Genomic DNA, 13,823 nt, shown 5'->3' with positions numbered 1-13,823 from the left:
GGGGATCCCAGTACCTGAAGGGCTCACATGGACCATTCCCAGAAGCCAAGGTGAAGATCGCCTTGGCAGAACTCTTCTGGCTGAAGAGAAAACAAACAGCCTGCTAGGGGGAACTCAACTGATGATGGATCAGCTCTGCAAGACAGAAGGGACAAGGACTCCCTGGCTCACTGATTCAGAGAATGAGCTACTGCAGGCAGGTCAAGTAACCCCAGTCACGAGTTTACTGAACACCCTCTGAAAGTCAAGAAGAAACTCCAAATGCAGTGTTGGTGGAAATAAGCCTTGTGAAAAGGGAGAGCAGGAGGCAGACCACTTTGCAAAGCATTTGGAGTGGTTTTACGCAGGTCACTGCTGTTCCTGGACAAGCTGTGCAGCAAAGCACAGGGGAAGCAGGCAGAGGTGACAGCCACAGTACAGCCCATAGGTATGGCTGGAGGGCAGCAGGGAATGGAGAAACATTAGGAAAATCAGCCTTGGAGGCCTGACAGGCACCTGGGTGTGCTGTCTGCTGCTGCCCCACAGGATCCTGCCTCAGCTGGGAGTGCCTTGCTAGTGGCTGACAGTCTCCCAGAGCTTTCCTGGCACTCACATTGCTTTCCTCCCCTTTCTCCTTGGGCTAAAAGGAAAGAAAAAGTTACGGAGAGAAGCGGCTGTGCCAAGTGCTGAAGGACAGGGTCCGGGCTTCTGGAGGAGAGGGCAGAATGATCCAAGAAGGAGAGAGAACACCAGAAGTGAAGGGTGGAATGCCACCAAGAGAGGGCTGCACCAGAGCCATTTCACTGGCTGTCCCCTGGCAGACAGCTTCTCTTCAACACAGGTGATAGGAGGGATGGAAAAAAGGCTCAGAGCAGGAGGTAAGCAGACACACCGGGAAGCCTCACAAGTAACCTTGTATCAGGAGGTCATGAGCTCAGAGATGCAGGCCTGCTTGGGCTGGTGAGGAAAATCACCCTGGTAATCCTTCCACACTGGGCTTGATGGGAAGGTGATGGTATTTACTCAAACCAAGCAGCAAAAACTGAAGAATATTCTAAATATGCATTAGAGGCATTTAATACGCTGCAGAAGCAGCTCAGGATTGAAACCAGTGAAGTTAATTAGAAAGCTCTTTTGCAGCACAAGGGCCATATGCCTCCTTGCTCTCTGCCTATTTGCCCCAACACTCATCTCAATTGCTTTTTTCCAATAATCAAGAAATCAAAATTCTTTTGTTCGCCGGCACAGAGTCTGTACCAGGCGACTGCAGAGAAGTGATAAAGAAAATGATGGATGCTAATTTGACCATTTTCCTCAGTGTTCAGCACTGACATCAAACCACACAAAAAAACATTTTAGAGATCCAGCACTGAGACACTCGCTACCATTTCTGTGTCTCCTCCCCCACAGTGCTAAGTTCAGATACTTAATGCAAATGTTCATTAAAATAATCAATATTTGGGGATTGTCTTGAATCTGCAGCCCTTAAAATAGGATATGCAACATGGAAATTACGCTTATCTCTGCTCCAGAACAGAATATACTTCAGGAAATAAGCTGTAAAAATAACCAGGCTATGAAATTAAGATCAATTTATCAAAGGTCTTTAATAACATTCAGAGCCATATATTTAGTCCTTTAAAAATAATTCTAGATTTCAAATTTAAAAGACTCTGAAACATGTCTGGTTTTCCACATATCTTGTAATATTTCATTCTCTGCATAAAATGAAAAAATAAAGCATAGTCTGTATTCCATCTGATGAGCAGAAAGAGTTTTTTCTTTTCAGTTCCAAACTACATTATCTCAGACTTCTGCTTCTCCGGGCACTTGACTTTCAGCTGCACTAACACTGCTCTGACCACTCTTTCTTCACTGCATTTGTCTATGCATTCAACACAAAGAAGTAACTTCCATACAAATCTCCTTTACCTAATAAATACAGTGGGGCCAACGTACAGTCACTTCCTGAAAAACCTAAGGCAATTCACCTAATTTGGTATTATTTTTTCAGACAAAAGAACCCTAGCTGAGTACTTTGCTGTATAAATATTTTTCCTATTTCAGCAAATACCAAGTCTTTTGCTTTCAAGGAAGTCAAATGCAAAACTTCACAGCTTCTTACAGAGATTCCCTATACAATCAATTTGAGGGGCACTACTAAATATGACCTTTAAATGCAATCAAGCCAAATGCCAGAAATATATATTCAATTTATGGTGAACACCACTGCATGAAGCATTTTCCCCCTGTTCTGAAGGACTGTATTAATTCTCCTCTTCTACCAGAGCAATGAAATTGCTGCTAACACTCAGTCTAAGGCAACAAGATCTGTGCCAAATAAATGATCAGAGATTAGTGACTGGTTACCACTGCTTTGCAGAGAATTACTAAAACCCCCTTCCACATCAACAAGGGAATAAACTACCTCTACAAGGTATTTTTCTCCTAAACCCTGTTATTAGGTGGGCTTATGCTATGAGGCATGAGTGTTTACATACTTTCTAAAGAGTTTATAAGTCTTATCTAACATAATCCTTGCATTCCATAATCCTATCTGTTTAATGCATTTTACGTGGGGAAAACCGCTGGAACCAGTAATATCTCAAAATGGAAGGCACTTCCAAAGCACAATCAGTGAATGGACATCAAATGCAGAAGTAGTTTATGCTCAGGTTAGACTTTCATTTATCTCAGATCAGGTACCTTAATGCTGGGTTTCACTGTAAATGATATTAATCTGCATATGGAGCTGGTTTTTTTTCTTTCCACAGGACACTTCTGGCACACCATTTCACAAAATTATTAAAGATAGATGAAACACTGCCAGCCTTTGTATGTGAATTTTTCAGTGAATACATGTTCTATCTGCAGTGTCTAAGCATAAATAGCTGTGAACTATTTCCCTTAAATAAAAATAAATCTTTTCTCCCCTTGACAAAGCAACACAATTTCACTAATATCTCTGCAATTTCCAGCTTAAGTGTTTCACCTGCAAGACTTAACCATGCAATAGTTACCTATTGTCACAAACTGCCTTACCAAAGGCCCATTCCCTAGAACTAAATTTAGCCATTAGTCCCATTTTCACTTTGTCTCTTTACATTATTATGAGATTCCAGAGTCCTCCTTTGACTCCAACCCAGATGGACCCACTGGGACCTCCTGGTTATCTACTCTGCCATGCCTCAAAACCTCCAAATAAAATACATAAAACTTGGCTGCTGCCAACACTGGGCCAATACTAGGTGATGTCTGCTTACCAGGGAAAGCATTCCTGCTGCTGCACATCTGCCATTAGACCCCAGAAATTCTCTCCTGGAGAACATGACCATTCCCACCTGCCTTCTCTCCTGCCTCCCTGGGCATCAGCAGTGTGCAATAAATGGCTTCTGCTCCTGAGGATACAGACCTTCTCCATCCCTTGCTTTCCAAATGCAGATGCTGAAATTAAGGCTGCTTAATTAAGCTCCAAATTTCAGCAAACTGCAAACTTGCAGCTCTGAACAGCATGTTCTAGATAGAAACACACTAGTTCCCCATCATTTGGTTAAATAAAATCTGGGTCTTTGCTTTTTACGGCAGCAGCTTTTCAATATGGGCTTCTTATTTTACAGGAAAGTTGGAAACATTTTTTTCTAGATGGCACACAATACCAACTCAGTGTGGACAAACTTCAGGACTGAAGGAGCAGAACAGCCTTCCCAGGTCAACAATTTATTGGTTTCCACAGAGGAATCAGCACTGCACAGTCCTCATGTGAAAGATACCTTCCTGTACTCTCATAATACTGCATGACTTCTGGTTCTGCCATTTTAGTAGGTTTTGGTTCTTGGATCCTATGCTTGAACATCCCAAGGAGTAAGGAGCAGACAATCCATAACTTCTAGAGAAGGCTGCAGGTAATGCAGTCAGTACTTCCATCTCCCCTTTTCACTCATTGATATTTAAATTATACTTACAATGCCATGATTATTTCTGAACTTCAGTTTTAATCTAAAACTTCAGTTTTAAAACTTCAGTTTTAATCTAATCTAAATCTAAATCTTTTGCATCAGGAATATTATAAATACCTGAAACTAAAGTGAAAGGCTTCAGTCTTTGTACATAATCTTAAAGGAATTGCAAATTCAAAAAAGAACAATTAAAAAAACCCAAAACCAACAGAGTTAACATTCTGGGCAGAGGAACAACAAAGTTCCTGATTATACATGCAAAGAACATAAAATTGTACCACACAGTAGAATTATGCAAACCCTGCCATAACTTAAGGGATGCAAGAACTCTTGTATCAATAAATATTCTGCTTTACAGTGTTCCTGGATCATTTGAAGATGCAAAAGATTTGCAAGCCAAAGATTTTTGGATACAAATCATCTGAAGATTCAAAGAGGTAAGCTCCTGGGTAAGTTACAGAGAAAGAAAAAAAAAAGGAAAAAAAGCTACCAAATGAATTAAAAAAATTAGTAACAAACATCCCCTTCTCCCACACACAAACTATGTCAACAAGGACAACTCAGAGGGCCAGCAGCTCTTACAGTATCTGACGGACACTACACTGACTGGATCTTTTGTTTGCAAACACAGGACAAAACAAGTTCAGCATTTCTTCTCTGAAAATTCCCATGAATTCAAGCCCTCTCCCTCAAGCGATGAAGATATTTGTCACTGGTTTTCTTCAGACAAAATAAGAAATAAAGAGCATCTGCAACGCTCTCTACCTTAGCATTTCTGGTTAGTGCTGAGCCTCACTCACATCCATCTGAAGCCATAGGTTTCCTCCCTGAAGTCACCTCCTCTCATCTAATGCTGTTCTAAAATGTTTATGCCATTTAGCTGGGTTTTTTTTTAACCCAAGTTCCTTCTCATTTTTTGAGCGCAGCTGATTAAACCTGAACAACTGGGTTGTTGGACGAAATATGCTGTAGCTATGAAATGGTACAGCAGGGACCAGTTTCACTGTTAATTTAAAATGCTAGAATTAATTAGGTAGTGTAAATGAAGAATTTAATAAGCACACTTTACAACCACAAGTTCTGCTTTTATTAAACACCCCTGCCAAATGAAGGCAACTATCTTCAGTCTTGTTTTTCCTTGTCTCATTCCCTTAAAATCTCTGCAGTGGAAAAAAAAAAAAAACCCAAACCATTTTTGCTATTGCAACCCCTCCCCCATAATTAAAATGTATGCCTGACTTCCATCTCCTCTCTCAAGTCATTAGCATCTTTAAAAAATGCTACTGTATATCCTGCCTGTTCTGAGAAGCTACCAAACAAAACCCAAGTTTACGATTTTGGTTTTGAATACCAAATTAAAGGCTGTCTTAGAAGCTGTCATTCCTATTCCACTCAGTGCGGTGTACTACCAAATTAGCATAGTTTTTTAGTAAAGGAATATGCTTGTTTTAACATGTGCCTTCCCAAAGCGAGGGGGCAACTTCATAAACCAATTTTATTAAAAACTCCTACTACTGTTCTAAGGCTGCAAAAAGACTTGGAGCAGATGACTGTTCCTGTCATTGTTTAACCAAATTTAAAATGAATAAGAGTTCAGGTAATGAATTTTATTGGAGAGATCCAGTATGTTTAAAAAGATTTTCTATACCTTTTAACTCCTTGGAAAAAAAACATTTCAGAAGACTCAACATTATCCTAAAAAAAAAACCCCACCAACTTTTCAGCTCCTTGACAAGGGAAATAGAATCTTTTACATGAGCCAATTCAATGCTACCTAGCTTCAGAAATACATTTGAGATTTTCTACTATGGTTTTGCCAGGAGAACTATTTAATCATGATTTGGTTTATGACCTTTTCTATTTTTCTTGAAGCAAGCTCTCCCTACAGCTTTTTATTCTGACTTTTTTTTGATTTGCCAGATAATTCAGCCCAGCAAGAAGGAAGCAAACTTACAATATATGAAGACAAACCAGACTTTTAACAGAAAGAACAGCATGTTTTTTTAAAGGCATAACGAAACAGAGCATGCTTAGCTTAGATTTATTAAAGCCACAAAATTTTCAACAGAAACAATGAGAAGTCTAAAAGCAGGCAAAATCTAAACTGCTTCACATCTTCACTGCTAAAGCAATAGCTTAAGAATTCACTGGGTTTTTTTTTTCAATATAGCTTTCACTGTCAGAAAAAAATACTTCTATTGATTTTTAATAAGGAAAAAGCAAAGAACCCCTGAAAAGCCAGTCATTCCTCTTGCAGCCTACTGGCATACCTCCACCCTCCCCTCCCAAAAAAACAGTCCAGGAGCCTAATGAAGGACATGCTTACATGATGATCCAGAAAGATGAGCTGGGGATGACCTCAGTGCATTTCCATTTTGTTACTCTCCATGTTCTAAGAACCTTAAAAACACGAACTGCTTCTGGCAGAGGACTGAATTTGATTTACTAACTCTGAATTCAATGTGAGGAATGAATATGCATCCTCAAATTCACTAATGTTGCACAATGCCTTGATAACAGGCCTGAAAACCTTGGCAGATGAAAATTCTGTTTTCAAAAACAGCACAGATAATTTGGAGCACAATTTTTTTTTTTTGCAAATATGGCTCTTTTGTACTTGTATCACCTCTTAAAACAACACGTAGGGGTGATGTCCTCAAGGCATCTGCGCAAGTTTTTTTTAAAGAATGGTTCCTTTAAAGTATTTTAGTGATCAAAGATTTATGCACCTTGTATGGAAAGAAAAAGCATAGGCAAAAAAAACTACCCAAGAATGTGTCAGAAGATCATATAGCAAATTTCTCATATCTTCAAACAGAAAGACAAAAGCCTGGAGATGGAATGAAACAAAAAGAACACTGTTCCTTGCTGATGAAGTAATGGCTCTCTGTCCAAAGACATTCCCTATGAAAACAACACTGAATATCTTAAGTCTTGAAAATATATTGTAAGAACATCATCGTGAATTTGAGGGATAGACTAAGTAGTAAAAGCTCATCAAACACAAGATGAAAATTCAAGCTAGGCACCCAAGACTCGTGTAGAGGAAGGTTTTGCTCCTGCCTGAAATAACTGAACTAACCTGCAGTTAAATTTTTCAGATTATTTTCAGCCTAGAAGAAAAACAAAGGTCCGTAGAAAAAAAAAACCCAAAGTAAATAAAAGTCAATTCCATTTTTCAATCTTCTTTTCAGAACACCCGAAGCTGTGGCCAAATCAGATTTACTGCAATAGATACATCATGGTCAACGTGCTAAAGAAAGCTCTGCTGGACTACACTTGAGAGGACTCAAGCTGCCCTGCAGCTACTGCCATTTGTTATGTGCCTTGTGTTCAACCAGAGCATTGCTGTGTGTCGGGAAGTAAACAAAAAAGCAACATTGCATGTTGAAAAGCACTAAGCAGATCATGCTAATGCTGCCAGTACAATGGCTGCCAGGATGTTATAGAAGCAGGTATGAAGATTTGCATTTTAATTCCTCATCTTCCCATGGTGCCTCTTCCCACAGAGCACACCCCCAAGTTGCCAGGAGAGCCTCTGAGGGGAGCTGACTCCTTTTTTGGAACCCTTTCCCTCCCAAGGCTGCTGCTCTCTGTGCTAAACATAACAGCACTGGTGATGCACTGAACAGCAGTGAAATTTCAGCTGCTCCCACCTACGGTGTGAGTAGACACACAACCTAGAAAACTAACCTATAAAAGCTGATTGTTCATCCCATCTTGTGCACCAGTGGATTCCTGGCTGCAGCAGCAAGGATGTGGATTAGGCCAGGTGCATCTGCACCCATCCACACCTCCTCTAGTGACAGCACAGACCTCTCCTTGTTGAGGCAGCATCTGCCATGGGAGGCGTTTATTCTGAAGGAACCGACCAATGGGTGCTACTTCATATGAAAAAGGATCACTGCAAACGAAAATGTTTTCGGGGACCAGAGTTAATTAACTATTATCTATTATCTACAGATGTGTGAATGAAATCCAGAGCAGTGTGCTTCAAGTATAGCCCACTGCTGTTCCAGAACACCATGGTCAATAAGCTGTGATGGACATGCAGAACCACCTCACTTTAGAATGTTCTTAAACAGGCTGAAATTAATGAGGGTTTGGTGAAGCTCAAATGGAAGAGTCAGAATTAGGAACCGTCAGCTGGCTCAAGCCATTCAGACGAGTCCATGTTAAATAAAAATGAGAATGAAGAGGAAAGCAAGGCCACTGTCTAAGCTCTCCTGCAAGAAGCTGCACCGTGTGTAACACACATGCAGACTGGCAATGTTCAGATTTCTCCCCCAGATCTGTAGAGGCTGACAGACAAGGGGCTTCTCAGCTGTTCTAGATCCAGTGTGCAGCACTGAAAACAAAAGGCTTGCCCCTGAAGTTAAGCACTGTATCTGCTGCATTCCCTGTGTTAGCACTTGCAAGACAGCAGCACCAAGGTTCTGCTGACCCCAAGCACAAGCTGACCCTTACCAGGCAGAACCCACAACACAAAGCGCTTACCTGTGATTTTGTCTCTCACGAGCTTGCAGGATTCGATTTCACCAATGCTCCCAAAGAGACTCCTGAACTCCTCCTGGGTCATGTTCTGGGGTAAATAGTTGACTATGAGGTTGGTTTTGCTGTCATCTGTAGCAGCCCCTGTCTGCATGGGGGAAGGGCAGTTTCTACTGTTGCTGGAGGGTCCATTGGTTGTATTGGAAGTAGGGCCATTCGACACCTGAGGCTCCATGGTGCTAATTATCTACAGCAAAATAAGAGAAAGGGGAAAAAAACCACCCTTAAGTTTCATAGATACAATAGCTATTTTTAAAGATACTCACAAACGAATGAGTAGGTAGCATTCATGGCCAATTTAGATACTTCAACAAAAAAACCCGGCTTGATTCCTCTGTTATTGTTGCAAAGTAGGTCATGCTAGTCTTTGGCTGTGAGCATATACTAAGATGCAGTTAAAAAAAACCTTTTTTTGTTAATGCGAAGCTGATTTCTGCTTTCATCACGCAGCCATTTTCACAAATGTAAATTTAAACCACATAAATTTAATTATAATTTAAGGTAATAATCATAATTAAAATTATAGTTCCATTAAATCAGATGAAGTAAGTGTATGGCTCTATATGAAAAGGTAAAATATTTTACCTATTTAATAACTGTATCACAGAGTGCAATGACAACAACATTAACCAGGCACAGTCAATCTGCACCATGTCATCACTCAGCTTGCCTTCAATTAATAAACTTGGTGTCCCAAGACATACCATTGACTGGTTCCAGTGATGACCTATATTCTCCACCTGTATTTTCCACTAACGAACTGACACCTCTTTAAATAATAGAGCCCTGGATTCGCAATCTTCACAGATATAAAGGTCTTCAGATATTTACTATAATCAAAAAGGTTTAATCAAAGAAAGGCTTATCAGGCACAGGTGAAGGCTGCAATTATAACAAGCACATCTATCTTGAAACACAAATCTCCAGCTTTCACAGAAGAGACTTAAATAGACCTTTCCAAAAAACGACAAATAAGAATCCAGCTTAACAAAGTGTGTTGCAGGACAGTAGCCCCATTGTCACCAGTGTCACCCGTCACGTGAGCAAAGCTGCCTGCATGTTTATCTGCAGAACACAAGTTTTCATCCCAAAACTGCACAGGCAGACAAAGGAAGCAGAAAAGCCTTGGTACTTCGAGCTTTTTCTATATAATTTGCCTCTACTGTGGGTTCTAGCCCATCTTCGCTGTCCCCAGTGCTGCCAAAGGGAGGGACAGCTTAGCCTCAATCCTGGATAAATTAAAGCAATACAAATGGTGGCTTTTGCTGCCTGCTGTGAGGTTTGTGATGTGCAGCTTCACTGGAATTGAAGATCGTCCCTCAGATGGGCTCAGCTTCCCTCCACCAGACACTCAGTGATGCAAACTGCTGCCCCAGGCAGGAGATTCCACTGCCCAGGGACAGGGACAAGCACGGGAGAACAGAGGGCTAAGGCATCACACACTCTGAACCTGGTATTCTGCTGATCCTGTAATTATTATAATTACTCAAGACTTAATTTGCTATCTTTTTTTAATCCAGGGAGGTACATATTGTGACAAATCAGGCCCGTAATTCAGGAGGATGGGGACACACACCCCCCCAAAAAAGGGTGTCTATTCTAAAATTAACTGCATGAGGGTGGCTCAGAGTCTAAATAGGTTATATTCTGGCCATGTCTTTTTTTAATTGAAATGCTTCAGTGTTAGTTTAATGCCTCATTTAGGAAATAACCCTCTTTTTTATCAATGGAAATAAGTTTTGAATTACCATTATTTTTATTATCAAGCCCAGGAATAGCTACTTGGTTTAACAGCTTTTAAATAAAAAGAAGCCTTGCCACATTGTGCTTAACAGAAATGCCTTAAAACCACACAGCAGAATCATTTTGAAAATAAACTGCACAAAAATAGTCACTTCTTGAAAGACATGGGCACATCCAAACCAGAATCCCCCTGCCAATTTTACCAGCCACGTGGCACCAAGTACTGCTGGCATCCTTGGCCAAGCTGTGCCAGCCCCACACACTCTTCCTTCAAGATTCCCCGTTCTACCCGGCACCGGCCATACTTCCGTCCCTTCTCCAAGCTAATTCCACCCATGTATTTACTCACACGTACTACTTAAACGCTTCAGATGCTGCTAAATCTGTTTAGCTCGGGATTCCAGCTGGAAGATCATCCTTTGATCTCCGCACCTCCGCGACCCCACGGCTCCGAGCTCCGCCAGCAGCTGCTGCGGGGCCGGGGTTCGCACCCCAAGGCGGCCGCGCTCCTGCTCAGCGCAGCCTGCTCCTACAGCCTGCACCCGCAGCCACCCAGCTGAAATTTGGGGGAAAAAATCCCAGTTCCGACGCCAAGGCACAGTCAGAGGATGAGTGAAGCAGCTGACATGGTTAACGGCAGCTTCCCGCCTGCCTTTACATCACCGGACCATATTCTTCCCAATGTAAAACCCCACAAGATAAGCTGCAGTTTTAGGGACTGATCCTGCCCCCCTGGAGCCAGCAGGGACACCACACCTCTGGTTTCAGTTTCAGCAGAAGCAGGACTTCAGCACAACATAGCGAGGAAGGTACAGCATCTATTATTAGCAACAGACTCAAAAGCTATCTATAGTTCCCCGCGGTAGACAATAACCCTGGATCTTTTAAAATCTGTGAAAGAAAACAAAATTCCTAACTGGATGGTGTCCTACTTAGGCATTTTGCAAAAGCTTTTTAGTTAAATTTTCAGCATTCATACTTTCCCCACCAAGCAAAGGAACAGAATTCAACCCAAGACATTTAACACATTCAGAACATTAAGAGTAAGCTGCTCGGTAAAAATCTGTTCCTGAACGAGTACATTTCCTCATATACTTCAAAGTACCTTGGCATAAACTAATTTTGCACCAGGTGCCAGGTTTTCTTCCTAGTTACTCTCAACTCCAATTAGGTTTTCCTGATTTTTTTAATAGTAGAACGGAAAACTAAGGCACTTATTTGCCCTTCAAATTATTGCCAAGTCATAGGTTACTGAAAATCCATTTGCTATATACATATTAAAAAAAAGATAATGGATGGAGAGAAATGTTGAAGAATTATAAAAAGCATTTCTGATAAAGGACTTCAGATTTTTTTTTTTTTTTACTGCATAATTTTAACTCCATTTACAGAGTGATTTCTGTGCAAAAGCAGTTCTGTAGCAGAGCTGGCATTCGAAGCTCTCACAGGCACAAAGGAATAAAACACTTTAGGTGTGCATACTGACTCCTGCCATGAGTGGAAACTCACATTATTAATGGTAACCAAAAGGGAAGCCCTGGCTCTCCTTCCCAGACATTTGGTCCTGTCCCCGACGTGCCCGAAGCTCAATCCCCAGGCAGAGTTCAGTGTGCATGCACTGGGATGTTTATTGCCAAGCACTGGTTTTAATATTAAGTAGCTGTTGATTCCACATCAGTCAGCATATTACATAAGAGGACTATTATTTATTCAAATAGATTTCAACATGACAGTTCCTGTATGTTTTTTTTTCCTCTATCCACAACACCACGATTTAAATTTTTAATTCAATACCTGTATCACAATATGAATATTTTTTAAATCAATACTCCAGTTTCTAGGGCACACAGTTAACTTACTGTGTTTTAATTACTGGTAATAACTTTTTTTAAGTACAGAAAAGTATTGGGCTGCAATTAAATTCTACCAAAATATCAAAGAAAGCTCTAAGTCTGCCTAACTCATCAAGGACTTATCTGGATATAGGCAAAACAAATGATGAAAATTCAAGAGTGACTTAACACCTATGTTAATTTTTTAAAAACAAAATACGCTGTTATCCCTGAAGGTACTCTTAAAGCTCCATAAGCAAGTAAATTTAGCAATATCAGTGCTCTGAGCAACATCTCTTTTTGTAGACCTTTTCTGACCCAATTTAGGCAGTTACTACCGGTCCTGAAATATTACAGTGCAAATGTCATGTGTGATGACATTCACATGCTACTGGTACAAAGAAGCATTTTATTTTTTGGGGGCAATAACTTGCCAAACTCCCAATACATCAATATGATGCTCTATATATAGGGTAATAGCATCTTTGAGGAATAAACTGCAGTTATTGCTAATAGACATTTGATCATTTAGCCACCAATAATCTCAATATTCTAACGCTGACAAATACTATCTGTGATAGAATTTCAACACTAATTTTCTAAGTCACATGTTTCAAATTGTGCACGTATTTCATCAGACTGCTGCTTTAAAAAAAATGACCATTTCCTGGTGTACTACTTTTCTCGCTATGGTAATGTATCAGCAAAGTATGAGGTATTTTAGTTTGACAGATTTCACAAATAAATGCTTTGGGGAAGACAACATAAGCTTTGCCAGTGTTTTGCAAAACACTGCTTACCAAAACGCTTGGTATAAACCTCTCCCACAGAGTATCTGCCACAAATACCCATTAGAGCTACTCCTACATTACTAATGTTTCAGAAATACTTCCATCACATCTTCATTGTTTTTTCAATTAATTCAACTAATTTCAATTTATTCCTGCTAAAATATTAGCTCCAACAATAACGCAAAAAATACCTGTATGTATAAACAGAACTATTACAATTACCAACTATTACAAGCTGGAGTAACTGACACTAATCTTCACTTATTACAGTAAATGTGTGACATCCATCTACCATTACAAAGCACAGTTAATGAATCATTTGGAAAACTACCCACAGACTAAGACAGCCTTATCTCCCTACTGCATGCATAAGCAATAGCCAATGGCTCGGTAAATGTAAATATACATTTTTTTATATTTACAAAATTCCTTCTCAGCAGTCTAAAAGAAGGTCTGCATGTTGAACTAAGGCTTTCACATATGTACAGCAAAAGGAGCTTGCATTCAGCAAATATTCAGCATCCATTCCTGCTATCTGAATTATGTATACTCCACTGACCATAGTCCACAATAAACAAACTAATTTGGTACGTTTTAAAAAAAAAAATCACGATTAAAAATCTTAAGAATAAGTGTTATTTATAGGCACTAAAGAGAAGTGTTTCTAAACACACCAGAAACAATCTTTTCCTGAAATCAAAATCTGAAAAAAATTCTAAACCCCAGAAAATTCATGCAGACATATCCATTTTGAGGACTCAGAAGTCAAAAAAGTTAGCTATGAATAATGAACTGTTCACAGCACCTAAATGCCAAGAAAAAAGATCATGGCAAATTACACCTCATGAAGAATTCATGAGGTCTAATTTTATATTATTTCTAAATGTTCATTAATGAACAAACTCAGAACATTCTCCCATAAAAAAGAGTTTAGATAAATAATGCAAAGCTCTTACTTTATCTAAAAAAGC

The 13,823-nt window shown here is 39.9% G+C and overlaps 1 protein-coding gene across 7 annotated transcripts in view; it reads right to left on the bottom strand.

The window, feature by feature from the left end:
• Positions 1-13,823, bottom strand: part of ELAVL4 (ELAV like RNA binding protein 4) — a 64,969-nt gene that overhangs the window by 34,002 nt on the left and 17,144 nt on the right. For all 7 annotated transcript variants that reach the window (XM_071436699.1, XM_071436697.1, XM_071436704.1 and 4 more), the window contains exon 2: positions 8,433-8,673. In XM_071436699.1, coding sequence (XP_071292800.1) covers positions 8,433-8,673 — 241 coding nt within the window. The remainder of the gene's footprint in view (positions 1-8,432; positions 8,674-13,823) is intronic.

The sequence above is a fragment of the Agelaius tricolor genome, unplaced genomic scaffold (genome assembly GCF_023055355.1).
Source record: "Agelaius tricolor isolate 1412-34295 unplaced genomic scaffold, bAgeTri1.0.p SCAF_11, whole genome shotgun sequence".
NCBI classification, from domain to species: domain Eukaryota; kingdom Metazoa; phylum Chordata; class Aves; order Passeriformes; family Icteridae; genus Agelaius; species Agelaius tricolor.
This window is presented reverse-complemented; position numbering and strand designations above follow the sequence as displayed.